We start from the raw sequence: 23,439 nt of genomic DNA, 5'->3' as shown, positions 1-23,439 counted from the left end.
TTTATGCAAACTTTCCCACAAAGTTCCTCTAGCACTTTGTTTACAATTTAATCCTTTCCTACATGCTCTGTAGAAAGTAGCCCCAAAATAGCGCTGAAAGCAAGGTAAATCTGGGATTGGCAGGACTGCAATGATTATTGTGCGCTGAACCAGCACATTTGGGTATTATTGCATCTGGGAAGTGTGAGCTGAAAAATAATAGATTAATGGATTTATACTTGCACAGAAAAGAAAGGCCTTACATAGGGAGTTTTATTTAGCATTTGAGAAGCTATTTATTTATTTATTTATTTGAGGAGACTTTTTGTTCAAGTCAAGGTGAAAACCTAATAAATAAAATCAGTGCTGTCTCCATTGCAAAACTGCTGTGAAATTGTTACTGAGAATTTCTAGATGGGTCAAAATGGATCCCATTTTGGGCAGAGCCAGACAATTCCTACTTGGATCAATGCTCAAGCTCTGCCTGTGCCTTGTGAAGCCCATGGGGATCTACTGATATGATCCCAATGAACAGGCAGAGGTTCTCTTTCCCCAGCCATGGCTTTGGGTGCATTTCTACCAGCATTCCCAGTCTGGCAGAAATAAGGTTTAAGGAATGAAAAGTCTGGGGTAGAAGCTCATTTTATACCTTCAAGTCATATTGTGCTGTTGCTAAAATGTCTGGTGTTCAGCTCCAGGAAGCACTGACAGAATTAATCATCTCAGCTTTTTAACATCTCCCTGTTTTCTTGAGGTTATCAGGTTGAAAAAAAAGTCATAGATCACAGCAATTAGACTCAGCAGCCCCTGTAAGAAGAAATCCATTGCTCTGGAATAATTGTTTGGAGGGGTGTGAGGTAACACAACACACCTCTGTCCCCACTTTCTGTGTGAATCCTGCCTGCTGGTAAAAACTGGAAATCAAAAATGAAATGGCAATGTTCCTTCCCATTGCACCATGCACATTCCCTCCTTTTCCTCTGCAGTGGAAAGAGATTAAAAGCATCAATTCTAATTGATGAGGGGAGGTAAACACAAAATGTTTATTTTTTAATATTTACAAGATTAAAAATAGCAAACCTTTGATTTGTTTTTTTATTAGCAGTCATGTCCTCTGCAAGCAATGCTGCCTTGAACTGGTATCAGCAGACAGCCTGCAGAATTCTTTCTGTGTCAACCAAGGAGAATACCTTAATTATGAGAGCTTTCTAAACAAGAAAATAGTATTAATGCACAGAAAGCACAATAGCAAATAATCATCAATCTGGATCTTCACTCTAACACAGCCAGTCACCTTTTTTTCTCCATATGGACCTTCCCCTCCCTGCCATTCCTGTTTAATGATCTTTCCACACACAAATCACCCAGACTGCACTGCCTGCCTGAGGAAGGGATGCTCACACCTTTCTCTGGGGTACATCAGCTGAGGGTCTTTAGCATCAGCTGCTGAGTCTCTGAGAGCAGAAAGCATCACACCAGCACACAGGATTCTTTTTTCTCAGTGAGACAATGCTGTTCCAAGATCCTTGAATGAGAAGTATGCTAAATTGCCTTGCATTTAAAAACCAGCAGAAAAATAACAACATAAAACAACCTTTTGATTTAGATTTAGACAGGAAAGTTCCACATACAGGAAAATAATAAGTCTACCTCTGTAATGCCAAAGGATTATCAGAATTTGGTTCAGTCCTGCTTTTAACAGAGCTGGTGATTTGTCTCTTGCTCCTACAGAAGCATGGGCAGGACGTCTGAGGAAGGTATTTAACTCAGAGATTATATCCAGAATAGAATATTGGCCTGCTGGTACACTGGGGGATTTGTGTGGCTCTGAAACACTACTAAAGATGATAGTGCACTGGCTGATCTCTGCATCTGCCTGCAGTCTGAAGGCAAAATGTGCTAATCCAGACTGTGCTGTGAATCCATAGTACCCCAAAGCTCCCAAAGATCCCACGGGATATTCAGTGCCCTGGGTTTTAGGTGAGTATTGGAGGAGAGGAGAGGAGAGGAGAGGAGAGGAGAGGAGAGGAGAGGAGAGGAGAGGAGAGAGAGGAGAGGAGAGGAGAGGAGAGGAGAGGAGAGGAGAGGAGAGGAGAGGAGAGGAGAGGAGAGGAGAGGAGAGGAGAGGAGAGGAGAGGAGAGGAGAGGAGAATCTACAACCATCATCTAATTCAATTGCCTGACCACTTCAGGGCTGATCCACAGTTACAGCCTGATCTTAAGGGCAATGTCCAAATGCCTCTTAAACACTGATGGGCTGAGGGTATCGACCCGCTCTCTAGGGAGCCCATTCCAGTGTTTGACCATCCTCTCAGTTAAAAAATGCTTCCTGATTTCCAGTAAACCTTTCCTGGAGCAGCTCTGAACCATCCCCACACATCCTGCCACTGGACCCCAGGGAGAAGAGATCAGCAGCTCTCTCTCTGCCCTTCCCCTCCCCAAGCAGCTGCAGGGGGAAATGAGGTCACCCCTCAGCCTCCTTTTCTCCACACTAGAGAGCCCAAAGTGCTGCTCCCCACACTCCTTCCAGCCCTTTCACCAGCTTTGCTGCCCTGGATGCATTCAAGAGTTTCACACTTAGCACCAAGTTCTGCACTCAGCCACGAGTGCAGCCACAGCCAAGCAAGAGAAACCCCCTGTGTTCCCTCTGCTCCTCCAGGGAGGGGATTCAGAGGTGCCACTGCACCTCACTTCCCACGGTCAGTATGACCTGAGGAGCACCCAGAAGAGATGACCTGAAGAAGAGATGAGCGTACAGGGGATGAAGCAGTGGCAGAAAGGACAGGGAAAGGAGTGAGGCTCAGGGAAAAGAGTCCAGCTCTATCACAGCTCCAGAAGTGAGGCAGCAAACCCATGGCAGCCCCTGCAGCATTCACTCTGCTCCAGCTGTCCCACCCCTCTGGCAGGGGCTGAACTTGAAGCTGCTGCAGTTCTCCCTTTTGATTTTTATGCTGCTCTTCTACCTAGCAAAGTCACACACAGTCCTCCAAGGACTCACTTCCTTGCTTTGAATGCCTTAAATTCAAATCCCCATGTCCCTGAAGAGGGGCAAAGGCACAAGGAATTGCTCAGGGGAGCTGGAGATGGGAAGGAAGAGCTGGAGAAAAAACTCTCACCTCATGTCTGTAATTCTCACTTGGAAGGATCCGTGGGGCTCTCAGTGGCAGAAGGAGGATGGCCTTTGCTGGGCTGTCTGTAACCACACAGCTACAAATACACAAGGAATTGTTGCACTATCTGTACTGATAAATTCCTCACATGGGTCTGGATTGCTCAGATTGCTCAGATCCCTGAGCAGTTTCTCCAGAAATTTCCAGCCCAGGACCACCAATCAACAATTTGGACAAGGTCACTTTGTTTGAAGGCTTGGAGTGGGCTCTTCCCACCCAAGCCCCCAAGTGTAGACACCATCAGAGGTGGTGTTAGATATAAATCAGTGGAACAGTCCTTTAGGAAATATTGCAATTGAGTATTAACGTATCTGGAGAGAGCAGTGAATGCAATAAAGTAAAACAATAAAAATCTTCAAATATTTTCCAAGTGAAAGTCTTTCCAAGCATAATGGCAGCTGAAAAGTCTCCTCAGATGCGAACAAAATGAAACCAAATTGACTTTTGAGGGTGTAACTTACTTGTTTGGTAATCACACTAAACTGTCACTAAAGATAAACTATCCCTATAGGACTTCATTTTTTGGGACAACACGTTTATATATTAAAAAAAAAAAAAAAAACAAAAAACCAAACCAGACAACTTAAAACCAGAGAGGGAGAGAAAAGGCCTGAGACAAGGAGGATGCTCTGACCCCTTTCCATGCCAGCAAGTCACTCACCAGCACTGGTGGGGACTGTGTGTATAAGCACCAGCTGGTGAAGTGCTAACAGCTCTGAACTAAGGTCCTGCAATTGTGAGCAGCTCAATTCAGAGCTCAAAATGTGTGAAAGTCCTCAGGGTCACCAGAACACAAGTGACCTTCAGGGGCAAGGGCTGATAGCTGAACAATGCTCTCTGCCTCTGGCATTCTGCATCAGGACTGTCACTAATACAGCACACCATTGGGAGGGTCTGGAAAATGAAAACAGGGATGGTAAATGAACCTTGGGACAACCTTCACTTTTAGGACACGTGAATGCAGAAGTCAACTTAAAATAAAGCTTTTCTAAAAACCACATGACACAGAACTGATGAGTGATTCAGTCAAGAAACCATATATGATGCATTAAAACCTCAAGCAAAAAGAGGAAGGCAATTTAAAAAGAAATTATTCTAATCTGAAGGAAAAAAGGAAAATAGGACGTGTGTGTTAACACAGTCTGATGGCCTCGCCTGCTAAAAAGCCCCAGAGATTCCGTGTGCTGGAGGTATTAGATAACATCAGTTGCTCACAGTTGTCCCTGGCTTAAAGAGCATCACAGGGAAAAAAACCTGAGCTCCCCAAATGGGACTTCACTGCCTTAAAGGCACTCATCTCTCCTCACATCTCCTCGGCTCACTCTCAGCACACCTTCCAGGAGCAAACGCACCAGGGGTCAGGCAGGAACAATTGTCCTCTTCCCCGGCTGCCCCTGACTCATTCCTTTAACACAGCTCGTTCTGGCCACGGCAGAAAGCAGCAGGATGTGACTGTGTGCCTTAAAAGCTGTGGCTGACATCTTTGCTGTATGGAACACAGGAGAAATTTAGCTGTGATTTCAGGAGGGACAGGGTTTCATCTGGATTTTTCCCACACAGGCTGTGCTGGGCTCACAGTTCAGCAGAGGTGGTACATTAGCAAATGGCAGCAATGATGAGAAAAGGAAAAAATAAAAAATCAGAATGTGGCTGGAGCAGGGGCCATATGGAGGTAGGTAGGGCAGCACTTTTCCAGGACAAACATCCTTTTTCTGGCTCCTGGGAATAAAAGCAACACAGCACAGCAAAAGTGCAGGAATGAGGTTGAAATGTGGGCATGGACAGTAGCAGGGGATCAAGACCACCCAAGACCCACAAAGACTTCCAACCCAATGCCAGGAAGGTCTGGAAGAACCAAATGTGCATGATAACTAATTTGCATAGAAAATGAGAAACTTATCTCCAGGATGGGAAAACCTGTCTGCAAACAGGTACCCCCACAAAGCCTGTGTTTCAATGCACCCCACAACCCTGGACACCCCACCTGGAGCCAGGACCGGTGATCTCTCTTCCTCACCCTTCTTTTGCTTGTTTTCTTGCTTTCATTCATCTCTCTCTTTCTCTGCTCCCTTTCACCCCACTCCTTTATCCAAAACCCACTGCTGTGTGCTTACACAAGGAGAGCAGGGACTAACTCATAAAAATTCCCGTGCCAAGTGTGTCATTTACTAATGAAACTTTGCAACCATTTGCAGACCCCCTGACTTCTGTTGTTCCTTTCCACCCAAGATTTCCACCCTAGGTGTTCACTTCCCTTTGATGTTTGGATGCCACAGAGCCTCCTAAAAATCAGTCATGACTCCCCTCCTCAGACCAAGCTCCATGGCTCAAGCTTACAGAGAGGGCCCCCTCCAGCTGTGTGAAATCTTGAGAGGCACTTAATGAATTAGATATTATTAATATTCTCTTCCAGCATCAGAAGGCAGTAATTAACTCTTTGAAGACTCATCCCAAACCCTGCTTTATTACTCAATCCTCAGAGGCAGCAATGTAATCTCATTGTGATTTTAAAGAATATCTTTTCAGAATAATTATTTTCCTTGATTGGAAAAAAAAAAAAAAAAGAGGTTCAAAGTCCTGGTACTGCCTTGGAGTGTGCATTAGTGATGTCAGACACGCTGTAAAGATATCTGAGCACAAAATATGATATGCTGCAATACTTCTGCTGAGTAGATGCCTTAAGGAGGTCATTCAACATGCCAGGCTCTAAATGCTATTTGGGAGTGAGAAAACATTATTTTCCCACTTCAACAAGACTTAAGCTTCCCTGTCATGTGGAAATAACCTTTTGTGCTCAGCACTATTATTAATTTATTAGCCTTTTGAACGTCTAAATGTTTTGCAGTCTGTGGACTGCATCAAAGTGCTGGCTGAGGGACAGGGCAGCACAAACACATGGTGTGTGCACCCAAATCCATGGATATGTGTTTCAAAGAGCAGACCTGGTGCAAGAACACTTCTGCCTATGTATTTTTGACAGTGAGAACAGCCATTTTCTCAGGCACAAACCCCCAAGGAGTTTATTTAACTTATAATTAAATGTCAAGCCTTATGAGTGATGACTATGTAGAAAAAGTTCTAAGTATATATTTCTATAGAAATCAATTAAAGGAGACAAAGATTTTCTTTCCATTTAGCTTCCATGACTCCAGCACAAGCTGCTGCAGCACAGTGCAGCTGTCAGCCCAGCCTCAGTGCCTGAACAATTGCATTCTGTTCACCTGATGGACCCCTCCTGGGTGGCACCGATTTTCCTCAGGGGTGAACTCACTGCCAAACGCTCCTGCGATTCCCAACAGGGAATCACGTATCCTTCCAGCAGATAGGAGGTTTGAAACAATCCCCTGAATATCTTTATGTAACAGGACTTGGATTGTGTCCCTGGTGTTGAATGTAGTATGATCTATTTTGTGCCCAGGAACAAAACACAGAATTTCTGCAAAGCAGGCTCTGGCTCAGCGCATCTGACTGCAATGCCAGGCTGTTTCCAAAACAGTCATTGACTGGAACTGCAGGAGAGGGGTGGAGTTCAGCTGATGGACGTGAGCTATTTAAAAGTTAGTGATCATGAACTCTGTGAAATCAAAAGGTTTTCCCATCCCAGACTGGGCACTGAAGAGGTGCCAGGTGATTTCCTCCCAGAGGAACCATCCTCCATGAGCTATGAAGGTGATTGGTGACTATCCTTGATACCATCACCCAATTTTAAATTAAATTAACTCCACTCTTCATGTCCCACATTGACACAACCCTTCTTTGACTCTTCATCCACTCTCACATAATGCCCACACTTTCCCTCAAACAGCATTTCCTTTCCTTCTGCAAAATCCAACATTTCTTTAGGAATGCTGCCGCTTCTCACTGGGAGTCACTGTCCCCAAGTCAAAGTCCATGTACCTGACACTGAGCTAAACAGCAGGTATCTCTACTGGCAACTGGAATTCCATGGGTTTTTCCACCTGGGTGATTCCCCATGCCAGGGCCCTGCAGAGAAACCAATTTTCCTTTGAAAAATGAGGAAGAAATTCTGAGAAGAAAGAGAGAAAATGAGAAGAAGTTCTGTGACAACTCAGCCAGGAGGCTACTCTCGGAATGCATCCCTGGACTGAACTCCAGCACACAGCTCTGTCAGGAATAGACATGTCCATGTTTTTCTCAGGAAGCCAGCTGGAGTGACAGGATAACAGTTTTAAGAAGGAAAGAATACATTTTGGTACAATATATGTGGCATTATCTTGTCCCATGAAATCACCATCAGCAATGCTTGAGCAGAGTTGTCATTGCAGGGCTGTGGCCGGTGGGATGGCAAGGGGGGGAATGCTGAAGTCAAGGCTTGGAGCACTTCTTATCAACAGAGAAGTGATAAGCTAGAAATCATGAACCAGCTTCCAAGCCCCAAAGCCCCCCTTCAGGTCTGAAGGGGAGATAACAAACTCGAGTCAGAGGTAAGCTGACAAGCTGGAACCAAACCTGATTATAACTCAGCTCTTTCAAGCTCCAGCACAGACAGAGGGGCACTGTAATCCCATTGCATCTGCTTCTTGCCATGGGTATTTTGTGCCACACTTGGGGTATCAATGAGCACAAGTGATGCACAGAAATTGAAGCCTCCTCTGAAAGCAGCTCCAGTGGCTAGAAAGAAACTAGGCTTAGAAAGTAAAATTGTAGTTGTGTTGAAGTCCTCTTACTGCAGAGGCTGAAATGGTCTTGTGAAATACTGAGGTAGCCTTGGTACATTATCAGGTGAGATGCCCAAGGTACAGCTGCAGAAAAACGTGTTTCAGCAGCTAGAGGATCCCAGCTAATGCTCAGCAACCTATAAATCATTGTTATGAGATTTCTCTATGCAAATGAAATTTATATAACCCTCATCAATCGTAAAAAAAAAATCATAAAGATGAAATTTTGCAGCCGCAATGTGAATTAAAGGATCCCTTAACCTGTTTTCAAGATACGTCTTTATAGCTAATTAATTTTTAGATGGAGTGTTCTTTGAAAGGACTAATGGATAGTGAGCATTGCTGATTGATTATAAAATGAGCAGGAGGGTTTAAGAAGTGAGCTGTGAATGTAAAATCACTACCCAGCTTTATTAACTTTGCCATATTAAAATTCTAGACTATGCAACTATGAGAACAGGTATTAATACAGAACCTTTGATGGGTGTATTTTATTTATTTAACATCAATCAATTTCTCTTAGTTGGTCTATAACATGGAGATCTATCATATTTTCCTCTGAACTGTATCTTACAGACTTCAACCTTGAGAAATCCAGAATCTGGATTCTATAAAATATAACTTTATACATTCATGCGACGGGGCGGAAAAAACCAACAAAATGAAAACCAGCAACTATGAAGAAAAGGAAAAGAAATGCTATCCATATGTCATCCTGCTAGGACTGCTCTCCAGAGCTGCAAATCTACAGGTAACTTTTATTGAGCCATCATTACCAACAGTGACAAGAGCATTTATCGAAAGGCCACTCAATCTGCGATGACCTGAAAACATCAGGAGGAAATGGGGGGTTGTTAAACACTGCAAGCACCCGGTGAGAGGAAGGGGAAAATAAGGAGCTTACCCTCTTCCTCAGATTGCAGGTGAGCGTGAGGTTCCTCGAGAAGGAGTTGGCGAAAGCAGTGTAAAAGTCCAGCACTTTCAGCAAGGCTTCTCGCTTGATTATATGCAAATCGCAGTAGGTCAGAGCCCGAACGTTGGCACATGCATGGGCCAGGCTGGTTTCCTTCCAGAAGATATCACCAAACACATCACCTTTACCTGAAAACCAGCAGGGCAGATTTGTTAAAAGGCAATGCTTAGGCAGAGTTTCTCAGCACACAAGTGATTTTTTCACAACCTGTCTTATGCTCCCAATTATCCCAACGCAAGCTCCCAACCATGAAAACTAACAAGGGTAAAAGTTTTAAAATTAGCTGAGGTACTTGAGCATCCTTAGCAGTAGCCCCAGGTTTTTTAAGGTATTTATAGATTGCTCTGTGAAGTGTCACAAAGCATAAGAGCCAGATTGTAAAGGTCTCCTTGTAGCTGAGGATTCAAGTAATGGATTTTTCAAAGGCTACTGAATATAATGAGCACCTAACTAATGTTCAGGTGATTGAATATTTCAGGTGTCTGTTCCCAAGTGATTTAGGAGTCCTGGTCTTACAAAAACCTTCTGACATCTAGATTCTTTCATCCTCATGGCTCTACAGTGAGGGACAGCAGTCAGCTTCCAGGGCCCGAGGACCACATTTTAAAGGACATTTTAACATTTTTAATTCAGTGTCAGTGGTAACACTCTTTCTGGAAAACCCACCAAAAGCCTCACTGAGACTTTTAACTTTAAAATAACCACCTCTAAATCTTAAACACATCCGAAAGTATAGTTCTAAACCCAAATTCATCCATTTAAGTAGAGGCTTAAACTTAAGCCTGTATTTCAATGTTTGCTGAGTAAGAGAGGGTTTGACACCTGAGACACCTACACGTATAAATACCCTCAACCAGAGGGGAAAATTACACCTAAGGCTACTTCTGCAGTGTAGAAGAAGAGCTGATTGAGGACTTGGGACTAGCTGTAGTCCAGTGCCATGGACAGAAGAGCTCCAGGGACTGGGAATTCTCTGACTTAGCCCAGCTTTCTTTCCTCTGCAAGGAATCCTCATCCCCCCCACCTGTGCTAGACACCCAAGCAGGAGGAGAGGATGAGGACACCAGATTCACAATCACACTTCTGACCCAACCAGAACCCCAGCATGGGTGCAGGTTGGAGATATTCTTTCAGGTTTGGACCTTCTGGTTGTTCTGAGAAGAGGCAACAGAAAACACACTGAAACATTCCAACTCTTGCTGTCTGGGTTTGGCCAGGACCTTGGTGTGGGGCTTGTGGCTGACACCTCAAATCCTGAAGCAGAAACCATGGTACAAGGGGTATTTTTCGTTTCAGAGCCCCAGAGATATCCCAGCTCTGTATTTTAGCAGTTATTAAAAGGGAACTCAAATCAGCCAGCCAGTGGCTATTGATTCCAGGCACCTCGGGCAGCCCCTTGGTAAAGGTTAGGGATGTTACAGTTTTGGCATCAAAAAGGTAATGGATTTTAGTATTTCCTCTTGTAAGAACTTTTAACATTTTGCTCCGCTCTATTGTAAGAACACAGACCAGAGGGGTAATCTATCCAACCTTATTACTTTCAGGGGTCAGAGGCTCTATTTCTTTATTTCCAATCCTGCTTTTGTATTGTATCCAGTAAAACATATCTAACATTTCTCAGGCAGAGTGAAATGTGCAAGTTCTTATCTTCCCTTCTCTGTTTTTATTTTCTAAAAAATGTCTCTATAACAGAATCATCCCTTAGAAAGGTTATAACTGCATCTCAATGAGCTGCTTTTGATTCTACATATTTTTATGTAATTAAATTTAACTACAATACATAACACAGCTGGTATAATTTATATAACAAGGTGCTTTAAAATGTTTTCCTTAATACAGAGCATTTTCTAGTACCATTATAATTTATCCAATGTACTGTTTTGAAATTACCTTTTGCAGTTAATTGTCCTTGTCTCTACTTAGAGTTCAAAACCCAGTTTATAGACATGCTCAACAGAGTTACATAATTTATAGAAAACAGTCCATCTCTGAAATGCAGAAAATTGCTTAATGGATTTGCTCTCTGAGGTGGACACAGGACAGAGCTGAGTCCCATTTTCAGTGCAGAGTGCTTAAAAGACAGTGGTTTTACCACTGAAATGTGAGCAAACCACTTGTTCTCTTTTCAAATTTAGGCTAATATGTAGTTAATTTAACCAAGAGGTTGAAAGCAATGGGTGCTCACCCCAAAACTCAGGACAACAATGTGTTACAGAATCTATATATAGACCATGGATAAATGAAATAATATTCATAAGTTTGAGAAGATCTTGGTGTCCTTCAGTGTGGCAGGGATGTGGGACTGCACTGGTTGGGACTTAAAGGTTGGGATACACACAATGAACTGAAGTTATTCACTCTTCCATGGGCCATCACTCACTGGATTTGAAGGGTGAAACTCTAAACTCCTCTTACATTGTGGTTTATAATCGTCAGAAAGTACAAAATCTTGGAAGCCTTTAAGGGATCTTGAATGTGACATTTCCCACACACACTTCTGAGCTTGTTTGCTGGTTATAAATGTGCTAAAGAATGTACAGAATGAAAACAAAACCTACCAGATTCTCCAAAACAATGCCTCTTCTTTCATAAATACAGAGATTAATGCACTATACTTTATCCCTATTAACTAGAGTTCACTGTGCAGAGAGGTAATTTCTCACTCAGGACAAGATTAGAAGGTAGGAAAAGATTCTTTACTCAGCAGGTGGTGAGGCATTGAACAGAATGCTCAGAGAAGCTGTGGGTACCCCATCCCTGAAATGCTCAGGGCCAGCCTGGATGGGGCTTTGAGCAACTTGGTCTAGTGGAAGGTGTCTCAACCCATTCCATGATTCTGAGAGTGATTTTACACATGGCAACTAAATAAAAACAAAATTTTCACGGTTACAATACAGAAAATTCAACTGGCTAGGTCTGACACAGCTACCCAGAGACACAGACAAGAATTTTTCACTTGCAGGGGATGTTCAGAGCTCCAGGGGAAGTGCTGCTGGGGCTGAGCTGGGAATGCAGAGGTGCTGCTGCAGCCTGCATAATACCCAAAGATTCTCCAGAGATTTATTGAGGCCTTAGTACATTCCCTCCTAAATCTGCCCTGTCCTGAGTCCTGAGCACCTCCTGAATGGAAGCAAAGCTCTTGGAAACCCTCCTGCCCCTGCTACCAGTGCCCAAAGCATCGCTGGAAGAAGGAACACTGTAAATTAGAGTGCAAGTGAACTACGTGCATGCATTTTACACATCACAGAATCATAAAATCTTTTGGGTTGGAAAAGACCTCTAAGATTATCAAGTCCAACCCTTAACCCAGCAATGCCAAATCCACACTAAAACATGCCCCTAAATGCCATATCTACAGAATCATGGAATCATTGGTTGGAAAAGGCCACTAAGATCATAAAAATTCAGTTTTTTGCAACAAGAGGACATGTGAAGGTTGTTGGTGGCAGGCATCATTTTTGCTGAAATAGCTACACTGCTACCATTCTAAATACTATGTATATGTGCCTGTACATAAAATATACATATATATTCATGCATATTCACATAAATATATTTCGGGGCAATCATATGGTATGCAGCTGTATAACAGGTCACGATACTTCTATGCACTGCTCTATCTTCTATATTCTGATCACCTTGCCAAACAGATGTGGGGGGACAGATGTTCTCTGCAGCCTTACACCATGGACTGACCTGCCAATTCGCCAGACAGGAGTTCATGCCTGGACCTTTCAAGTAGAAAAATTCTTAAGGGCTTTATGGAACCCCCCAGGAGCTTGCAGATGGAATGAAACACTCAGAAACACTCTGTTTGAACAACATCTCAGAATCCAAATGTGTATTTATGTAGAGACAAAATTTATCCTCCTTCAGATGGGGACAGAAACTGAGCTAATAAATATCCTAGCAGAAATAAGAGCTTGATGAATCCTTTGGAAGAAAGTTTAGGCAGGCAGTTAAAGAATAAATTCTTGGTGGGAAATATCACTGGGTAAAAACACATAAAGGGGATTCAGTTTTCTTAAGGAGGTGGTTTTTTGTGCAGTCTTAGCTAATAAACCAGCTACCCTTTAACCATTTGAAAATATCTCCAAAGCCTCATCAGTCACGCTAGCATGAGCCAGACATGATGAATGATGTTGGCTTTCCATCAGGATGCACTCAAATCTTACACTGCTCATGAAAAGCAAAGGCTGATGTTGTTTGAAGATCAGTAAAAACGCACCATAGAGAGAAAATGTTCATCCAATCAGTTCAAGGGCCAAACACCATGAAGTGATGGCAGCATGCACACAAGTGGAGGTCATAATTAAATATATTGGGGTCTATAATAATACAAATTCATATTTCTGTGTATCTGCAAAACTTCCTTGAAAATCAGACCAGAGCTGATCACTGAGCTGCACATAAACCCACCTCTATGGGACTGCACGTGAAAGGGCAGAATGACAGGAGAAAACAGCATTTCCAGCCTCTGAAGCATTGTCAAACAGTCAGTAAAGCAGCAATGACTGTGCCAAAACCCTGGTCCATGCTGGCAAAAGTACTTTGCATTATTTAACACAGTGCAACCTTCTCCATCTGCACCTGGAAACACAAAGGAATCACCTTTGTTCCAGCATTCAGGACTGCTGCAAGCAGGGCCCGAAGTCCAGAAAGATTTCTCTCCTTATCTCTCTCATTTTTAGTGCAAGTAGCATCACTGCCTCACATCTTTCTAGAAAACCCAGTTCCTTCAACTTCCTGAAGGGTGGCTGTGCTGAGCTGGGGTCAGTCTCTTTCTCCGGGCAGTAACAGACAGAACAAGAGGACACAGTCTCAATCTGTGCCAAGGGAGATACAGGCTAGAATTAAGGAGGAAGTTTTTCACAGAAAGAGTGGTCAAATACTGGAATCATCTGCCCAGGGAGGTGGTGGAGTCACCATCCCTGGATGTGTTTAAAAAAAGACTGGATGTGGCACTTGGTGCCATGATCTAGTTGAGGTCTTGGAACATGGGTTGGACTCGATGATCTTAAAGGTCTCTTCCAACCTAGAAATTCTGTGATTCTGTGATTCTGTTATTTCCATTTTGATTTTATATAGAAATAGGTTCTATCAAACTGTTAGTCTGATTTAAAAGAATTGTACCACACGATTTTAAAATAATTTTCCTATTCTTGTGCTGGCAAGACTTTTGAGTTTTGGCAGCGAAGCATGCAGGTCTAATTCAAAAACATATCAATTCAGAGAAAGAAATCTTTCTGACTCTGAAGGCTGTGGATCAAATCTGTAACACACTAGCTGGCACTAAATTAAGACTGATGTTTCTTATCATAATTAACCATCATGCAGAGACACAAAAATATATTAAATTTACAAAACAATATGATAAAATCAGGTTTGTCAGCAAGAACTAATGACACTTTTGAACAAGCATCAGTAGGACTAAATTCTACAACGGTACTGCAGATGTCAAGCCAGACCTGCAAGATCTGACTGATTCCAAGGCACTTAAGGAGAACTACACAGTGCAGACCAGAAAATCACACTCATTTTCAGACCAGTAACCCTTCAAGTATTTTCCAAAATACTTTCAGATTCAGAACTTAAACCCAGCCTAAATCACATTAATTATTTCAGTTCTGCTAGCTTAAAAAAACCCCAACCCTTTCCTCTATGAATCATTTTCCTCTTAGTTAATTTAGAGCTTTAACTCATTGGAACACAGGGGACTTTTCCTATAGATGAAACAGGATACAGCCTGTTCTGTAAATTGCTACCAGGTGCATGCTACTAACCTGGGGAAATGTTCACAATTAGTCTGCCTTGGTCGACTTCACACGGAAAACAACACAAAAATTCACTATAAATTAACAAGAGCTGATTTGACACAGGGGCCAATTCTGCCACCCTCATTTCACTTGAGAAGAAACCCAAGCTGCAGCTAAACAAATTAAAATCAAGCAATTAGCCACTAATACCGTGAGATGGATCTGGACTAGCAGGTTTTCATGCCACAAAGTGCACCACATGCACAGTCAGTCTCGTCCTGCCCAAAGCACATGCCTGGCTGCCCAGGCATGGAAATTCAGCGTGCTGATGCATGGATACCAAATATCATCTTGCTAATGGCCATGGATGAGAGCTATAGAGCTCCTGGGATTCCTGCTCACCCAAATGGGAGCTGCTACTTGCTCTTCTTCTAAAGAACTTTTCTCTGTGGGATTTAGTGGGAGATCTTTTATCAATCTTCTGAACTTCAAACACAAGTAGCATTAAGAGCAGAAAAAGACTCATCCCAATTTTCACCCTCCATACCAAACTCAAGAAACTTGCTTTACTCTTCTGATACTGCATCATATCACCTTCCCAGATAAAAAAAATTTAAAAATAATTAATGAAGCAGACCTTTAATAAGGTCTGGTTTGTCTAATAACAATTAACAATGGGTTGCTCTGGAATTATTTGCAGAACATGCTGCAAATTAACATGTAATACATAAAGGCAAATAACTGAGTACTATGGGATCAGGACCCTAAGCGTGGCTGAAACATGAACTATAACATTTATATTCATTTTGACTTGACTATCACACTGAGTTCACTCAGCAGCAACCCCCACCAGGATTTCACTGCTCAATATATTTTTATCGCCATGCAGCTCGAGCAATATTTTTGATCAATTCCTACAATCAACATCTGAACGCAGTAGACCATTATTTTTCTGCTGAAAAAACAACTTCTTTAAACCTTGTTAATCAATATGCCCAGTTTAAGTTACTGCACAACTTAAACAGCCAGCTGTGCAAATAGCAGGAGCTGGAAAGCAACTTCCAGAGACAGCATTGCCACTGATGTGTAACTCCTCATCAGGAGCAAATTCAGGTTAATTGCAGCAGGGTGAATTATGAGGTGCCCTCGGGTAGCTGATGCCTCTTTTCATTAGCCTGGGGACTCCAAACCCCTGGTCCTCTCTGAGATCCTTCGCTGGTAACACCTCCTCATGCAGAGCACTGGCAGTTAAAATTGTTTACTCCTGCTTGAGATGGTGGAAAATTACTGACGTGCCTTCTCAGGGTCACCTCGCTTGCTGGGAAAGTTTGGATAATTAGAGACAAGACTCTTTGCCCTTCTCCATTCTCCTGGCAGCTGCAGATGAGTTGTGTTAAAATGTCTGTGTCTCCTTTTCCTCAGTGAAGCAGCACCCCAGCTCTGCACATGGAGTGCTCCCTGCTACAGCCAGGACCTGCAAAAGGTGGGACACTGCCCTTGAGAAGGGGAGGTAACTAATGAGGGGAACATAATGGGGCACCTGGATATCTCCTTTAATGAGTCCTAAGAACTGCAGGTCTACAACTGGAGTCATTCTCTTACTGTTAGTGTTTCCTGTAATGCTGATTACTGCAGCGGCTGGGCGTTTAATTATCTGCAAATGAGAACAAAATCAAACTGGGGGGAACCAAATGTCACAGTGCTGCAAGTTACCCTGTCAATCACCAGGTTTCACCTGATTTCAAGCACAGGGAACACCAAAGCTGGCACTGTTGAGGCAGGAAGAAAGCTGGTGAAAGAAAGGATGGTTGTTCCATGAAGGTGGAAAAAAGGAAAAGCACCTGGACAGGATGCCAAGTCTCCTGAGGACACCGTTTCTGCAGGCAGGGAGGCTGGATGTGCCAACTCACCCTGGCTGGAGGCAGGGGAACATGAGAAGGGAAGATGGACAAAGGGAAAAAGCAGCAAAATCCATGGAGTGATTCATGCCAGGACCTGAGGGAGGATGAAGCCCTGCACTTCGAACGGAAGCATGAATGGCAAAGATGGGACATGATGGTTCTTAACCTGTTTTGATGTCCGTACCTGACTCACTTCTCTTGGATATTCCACATTTAAAAATACATCAAACCATCCATCTGTGGGTGAAAAAAAAACAAAACACCCCTTCTCCCTCCCTCTTTCCTTAAGTAAGGCAAATAACACACTAATATATTAAACCACATTGCACTATTATTTCCTCTGCAAGGAGCAGAGGCTGCAGACAGAATGTCCTGTTCATTCCTGTTTTCATAGAGGAAATTAATGAGGACAAGTTTCCAAAGGATACTTATTGCATTTCCTCTACTCTAGGTCACTGCTGGGAGGTGGAGAAGATGGACAGACTGGCAGCACAATCCTGCAAGTTGACTTTCCCTGGGAAAACCAGTGTGGCAGCAGATGCTTGGAGAATTCAAAGCATATACTCAGGTTTCCCATTAGTCACTTTTTTTAAACCTGGTCTCTCCCTCAGGCAGATTTATGTTCTTTGTTCTTGAACTTCTCAAGGCAGAACAGATCAATAAAAATTACGTTTTTCAGTGTCTGATCTGCAGTTGCCATTTCAGGTGCCACAGCTGCCACTAGAAATGCCTTTGCAACTACATCTGGGAGAGATTTTCTTCCACAAATGAATTTTTAGGACAAAATATCCCATAATTTACTCAGTTCACTATTCTACTAAATAATCTGTCAGAGTATGAAAAAACTCTTCAGTGTGTTCTAGGACTAGAGGAAGCAGTTTATCTTGCCTTAAGTTACATTTACACATTCTGCCAGTCCCTGTAGTACATGGTGAACACAGCTCTGAGTCATGAAAGAATTGAAGGCACTTTTGGTAATTAAAGGTAATTCATTTAACCAGATATGGTTAAAAGTCTCTCTGGTCAAATGGGGATGAACATAGATACTAGATTTAATACATCTAAAAGGTAGAAACAAAAAGTTCTTACTGTCTTGTCATTCCAAACATACAGTATCCATTAATAACTGCAATCAAGTTTTGCATGCAATCCAAGAATGATAGCTGTTAGTTCAGTAAATTACATACTTACTGTTTTCATTCTAAAAACCATGTATTTGTTTAAATACTGCTACTTCCTCTTAAGCCTTTTGTTTTCTAAATAACTGTAAGCAAATATAAGATATCATCACTGAGATTAATTATAAAAATGAAATAGTCCAGTGAGCTGGAATACAAGGAATAATTTCCTATGGAAATTGTTGATTTAGGAGCTTTCATTGTAATGACTTCACATCTGAATATGGAAACAGATTCATTCTTACATGAAATCTCTCTTTTTTAAAACCTTAGTGTACACTAGAATACAGAAAGGTGCAGCAGGTATTTCCAAAGAGCATGGATGTGAGTTTTCCTGAGCTCCTACTCCAGCTGGGAGTGATGCCCTGGGGGAGCTGTTCCCATGCAGCCCCATCCACACTCTGCCCAATCCCACCCCAGTCCCAGGCACACACATATTTTTAGGGAAGCATGTCAGGAGCCTTCTGGAGCCACCCTTAGAGGGAAGAAGCAGCACAGAGCTTCAGTGGGGTCTGACAACTGCCCTAGGACCAGGAACCCACTGGATTTGCCCTCAGGGAGTGACAGCTCCACCTTAAGAAAAGGCAAATATTTAACAGGGTGTGAGTTCTACAACAAACGGGTCTATTTGAAACAGGCAAGACAGGCTCTGGGTAGTTTTTCTGCAGAGCCAGCAGTTTTTCCTCCACACAGTTCTGTCTCTGAGGAGGATTCCCGTCTCCACACCGGTGCTGACTACTCAGTCCCACCATGTGCCACACCTTTCCCAATCCCATACAAGCTAACAAGGGTCTGCACTGGTCTCTTTCCCAAAACCAGACAGCACAGTGGAGTGACAGCATGATATACCTAAATTCCCCCATTACTCAGAGTCCTCATGACTGTGGTTACATACATGGTGTAACCCCATCCCTTTGCAAAGTCAGATCAGACTCTATTTTCTGTAAAGCCAGCTCACTACAAGCAAAAATTTTGCCTCCTTGCAGAGACTGTTTGCAGGTGTTATTCTGGGCTAGAACACAGAAAAATGAAAATTTCAGTGTGAAGGTTAATGTGGAAATCCTCCTGAGGGAGTAAGATAAAACAATGTGCATTTCTTCAGTTTAAAACACGTCAAGCACACAGATGCCATTCTCTTCTGCTCAGAGACACTGTAGCTGTGACCAGTGAGCAATACTGAGCAGAAAGAGCACTCTCAATGGCACAAAAAATGAAGGATTTGCCTCTAGAGAAGGATCTCTGGAGGCACAGCATCTCCACCTTATGACAACTGCTAGCTTCCCGTAGTCCCAGCTGATGTTAGGCAAGACTCACTATTCAAATAATATTCAAACCTCAGCAAAAGGAAAACACACACAGACCACAAGCAGAAATCACAGTACCTAAAATAGCCACCACCTCGTCGTCCTGGATGACTTCCAAGGATCCTGAGACCACAAAGCAGAGAGCATCAACGCTTTCCCCAGCGTGGTAGATGAGGTCCCCCGGGGCACAATGGATGGTCTGGAACTCCACGGCCAGAGCTCGCAGGCAGCCGTCGCTGGCCAGCCGGAAGGCAGGGTGCTCGTTGAAAACCTTCCGGTTCAGGTGCACGCAGATGTCTGCTCTCATGTCCTTCGGGCAGATTGAGAGGACCTGGATGAAAGAAAAGATGGAAAAATAATCAGCTGGGCATGCGACACCAAGGCCACCGCTGTTTGAAATAAACCGGAGGGGTGGGTCTGAAGATGTGCCTGGGGGGGATCTTGAAATCCATCCATCCATCCATCCATCCATCCATCCATCCATCCATCCATCCATCCATCCCTCCAATCCATCCCTCCATCTATCCATCCATCCATCCATCCAATCCATCCCTCCATCCAATCCATCCCTCCATCCATCCATCCATCCATCCATCCATCCATCCATCCATCCATCCATCCATCCATCCATCTGTGTATCCATCCATCTGTGTATCCATCCATCCATCCATCCATCCATCCATCCATCCATCCATCCAGTCATTTCATACAGCTTGTGGTGGGAGTTTTATCCTGATTTGGGATAGTCTTTTCCCAACCATCTGCTGCTTTCACTTCGTCTGAAAGGGTGATGTGGAAGACAGAACTGTTCTGTTACACTCTGCTCATTGCTCACTGCTCTCACACTCATTTCCAGAGGTGGAAATGCTCTGTCCTGTCTGTGGGTGTCCCTCCAGACCTGGTCCCAGACTGTCTGCCTGCTGCTATGCTCAGTCCCTGCAGGAGCACAGAACGGAAACACAGAGCTGAAGGAGTTTGAAGACATGCAAAGACAGACCATCCACAATAGAAAACCACCACATTTTGTTCACACTCAGAAAAACCAACTTTCAGAAGTCTTGATGTAGTGACCACTTACCAACACATGTCCAAACACAACCAGGGCTCAATTTCAGTGAGATATACAAGGAATTACCTGCTCTGGAGGGCTTACTAGACTAGAAAATCCAAAGAGATTGGAGGAAAAAGGAAGCATATTGAAACCTCATGAAATGTAAAGGAAAGGTGAGTGAACGACAGTTCACTATGAAGACATCTTCATTGTAGATCAATTGAATAAGACTTTCAACTACTGTCTTACCTTAAATAGTTTTCCCTATTGAAACAGTAACACAAATACGCCTGAAGAAAGAAAGTGAAAACCTGTAGGTCTTGTTGGATTTGTAAACTGTGTGTTTAATATCTGCACACCCTCCCAAACACACTAACATTCTCATAGCCCCAAAATGCACAGTAGCTAATTGCACTAAGAAACACATAAAGCCTCTTAATGTTTTTCTAGTTTAAATGATAGAAAAGAGCATGAGACTAAGAGCACCCTGTAAGTCTCATATCAAGAAGACTGCAGATCAATAGTACTGATTAATTTCCCATCGTGTGGAATTAATCTGGCAGCTTGCTCTGCAGACAGTGCAGGAGACAGGAACACTGGGTTAATGAGTTGACTATCATGGAATAATAGCAGAGGGAGACTCTGGTAACCCTGACTAAGCTTTGAGGTAAATGGTCATGTTAATGAACTCAAGCCACGATTTTAATTTCTGTTTAATGCAGGAGAGGTATAAAACAAATTACTGCAAAGCATTACTAAAGCTCCTAAAGTACAGAGTGTGAAAAGAATAAATAACTTCTATTTTAATAATAATAATTAGTCCTCTTCTTATTCAGATAGATCAAAGTGCCTTTGGGTTCAAAGACATAATGAATGCAGAAAGGTGAAACTCCCATTCTCTGTACTGTAACAGTGTGTGGTGAGAAGGGACTACTATAACCATCTGCACTAACCTCTTCCACTCCAAATATTCCCATCAATCCCAAATTACCTCGTAAAATTATGGCCTGGACGTTTGTAAATGGTACAGGGTATTTGTTCCAATGGACAGCTCCTCTTTCTTTCAAAACATGTGTTGTTTCTGAACTCTTTTTTTTTTTCTTTTTAAATTTTCAGCCAACAGCCAGAGAATCTATGATCTTGTTGAGATAAAAGACCTGCAATACTCATAAATCTCTTCCACATGCATGTGTTCATAGCATATGACCAGGTCACCTCTCAATTTTGAAAAAACAAGAGAGATAGAAGATGCTTTTTCTGCCTAACACTATGAAGCACAGGCTCTCTTTGGAAACTTCCCTCTGCATGAGGTTTTCTCACTTACAACCAACTTCCCAGAGCTACCAGATCATTAGTTTTTATTTTAGTCAACACAAAGTAAGTCAATTTGAGTTAATGGTATTTTTCTGTGACAAAATGCTGTACAGAAAACATTAAAATACCCTGCATAAGTATGCTTTATCATAAAAAATAGTAATAAACACATTTGACAAGGCATATTCTCTATAAGCCATCATTTGCATTAGTAATAGTATCTTGTCTGAGTCACTGTAGACCATGTTCTGTATCACATTTCCATAATTTAGTAGGGGCAAATGTCAATTTTACTAAAGTCTATTTACCTGAGTCATTCCATTTACCAGTAGAAATATGGGCACACCTTAGTTTCTCAGTAAAAAAAAAAAAAAAAAAAATTACTTTTGAGAGTGATTGTTTCACCTCGGCCTCACTTATGGATCAAACAGAAAGTTTGTCTTTATTACAATAAAACAGAAACATGCCATCTTTCTTCATCTCAATAGTAACTTAATGAAAAACTCTGCTTTCTTTTCTACTATGATTGATGATTTTGAACATTTTTATCTACTCTTGGGCCTGAATCATGGTTATAAGTTTTTTATGTCCCTTTAATACTTTCAGAAATTTAAGTGCTTTTGACTTAACAAGGCCATGAGCTAGGAATTCTCAAACATTGCTCTTAAGAAAAATGTCTGTGTTCATTCATGACTGATTACCAAATTTCAGCTTTTGAGCTTCCAAATGGCAGAAAATAATTGGTTAAACTGATGCAGAGGTTGTTCCTGTAAGATTCTGAGATGTTCCAAGACCCTTTGTTTGTTTGGACTGTAAAATAATTGTGTCCCTCAAGAATACAAGCCACTCAGATGCAAAGCAGCATACCATTCCCTCACAAATACAGACTTAAATACAGAGTATTAAAAGTGAACACTCAAAGAATTATTCTTTTTATAGACACAAGCAGCATATCTATCATTACACACTGTAATATGAAGAGACAGAAAAAAAAATACATTGCACAGAGAAAAGCCAGCCTTAGAAAGCATAATTCAGAAATTTTCTGATGTCAGGATAAAGTGATTCTCCTAATGACAAATCACTGTACAGAGATATACGGAGATATCAGTTACCAACAACATCAGCAGTGAATGAGTAATGATCTAAGAGTTAGCCAGGAACAAATATGCTTAATTTGATTTTTCTTGCCTGCTACATAGGCATTGAGAACAGAGAATGAAACAGATGACAAGTAAAACAAATACTTAAGACTAGAAGATTTGGCAAGGCATTGTTGACCGCTATAGATAAATGTAGATACATGTCGGGGAAAAAGAGAGCAAAGATAGACAATTATAATACTCAGCTACATGTTTACTGCATGCTCTTCAAATGAGCACTTCAAATTCTGATGAATATTCATGAAAATGACCCCTTACTGACAATACAAGACTTTGGACCTTCTTATTGTGAATTGCTCTCCCTGAGATCTCAGCATTTTTAAGGCAGCATGCAGCCAAAGAAATACAAACTAGTAGCACCATGGCCGTCCCTGAGTCCATACTGTGTACAAATGCACTCATGTGGATGCAAACAAGAAAGAAATGAGGTTAAGGAAGAGGATATCCTGCAATGCTCAGTCAGTCCTTTCACTGTGAGGGAAATGCCTCCAACATATCCTGGCAGCAGAACCAAAGCTCAGCCGGGCCATTGGTTCTGCCCTGTGTGTCCTTCCAGCAGCACAGCAAAAAACCACCAGGACAAATTTCTTCAGAGGAGATTTCCATGGAGATTCCGTGGCCTTTTGCAGTGAAACAGGCAGTTTGTAAGGCAGGCAGGGTATTCAGGTGGCTGATGGCAATGCTTTGCTAACTGAGGGGTTTGGAGCACTTGGAGGGGACAGGTGCTTGTGCTGCTACAGAATTTGCTCTGTAATAAATCTGCAGCCACAGACTTTGCAGCCAGCTCTCCCCTACGTGTCCAGGCAGCATAAAAGAACAGAACCTGCTACATATCAGAGCAAAATCAGAGGAGAAAGCTGAATTCTACCCAGAGGAGAATCTCTGCTGGCTGTACCGACTCTGATTTCACCAGGAGAGAAGCAAGGCTCCCTGAACAGCACACAGGTATCCACAAAGACCTGACCCACTCC

General features: G+C 42.5%; 1 protein-coding gene across 1 annotated transcript in view; it reads right to left on the bottom strand.

The window, feature by feature from the left end:
• Positions 1-23,439, bottom strand: part of KCNH5 (potassium voltage-gated channel subfamily H member 5) — a 159,522-nt gene that overhangs the window by 30,400 nt on the left and 105,683 nt on the right. The window contains exons 9-10 of the mRNA XM_038138200.1: positions 19,019-19,271; positions 8,733-8,929 (exon numbers count right to left, since the gene is read on the bottom strand). Coding sequence (XP_037994128.1) covers positions 8,733-8,929; positions 19,019-19,271 — 450 coding nt within the window. The remainder of the gene's footprint in view (positions 1-8,732; positions 8,930-19,018; positions 19,272-23,439) is intronic.

This window comes from Motacilla alba, chromosome 5 (assembly GCF_015832195.1).
Source record: "Motacilla alba alba isolate MOTALB_02 chromosome 5, Motacilla_alba_V1.0_pri, whole genome shotgun sequence".
Classification (NCBI taxonomy): Eukaryota; Metazoa; Chordata; class Aves; order Passeriformes; family Motacillidae; genus Motacilla; species Motacilla alba.
This window is presented reverse-complemented; position numbering and strand designations above follow the sequence as displayed.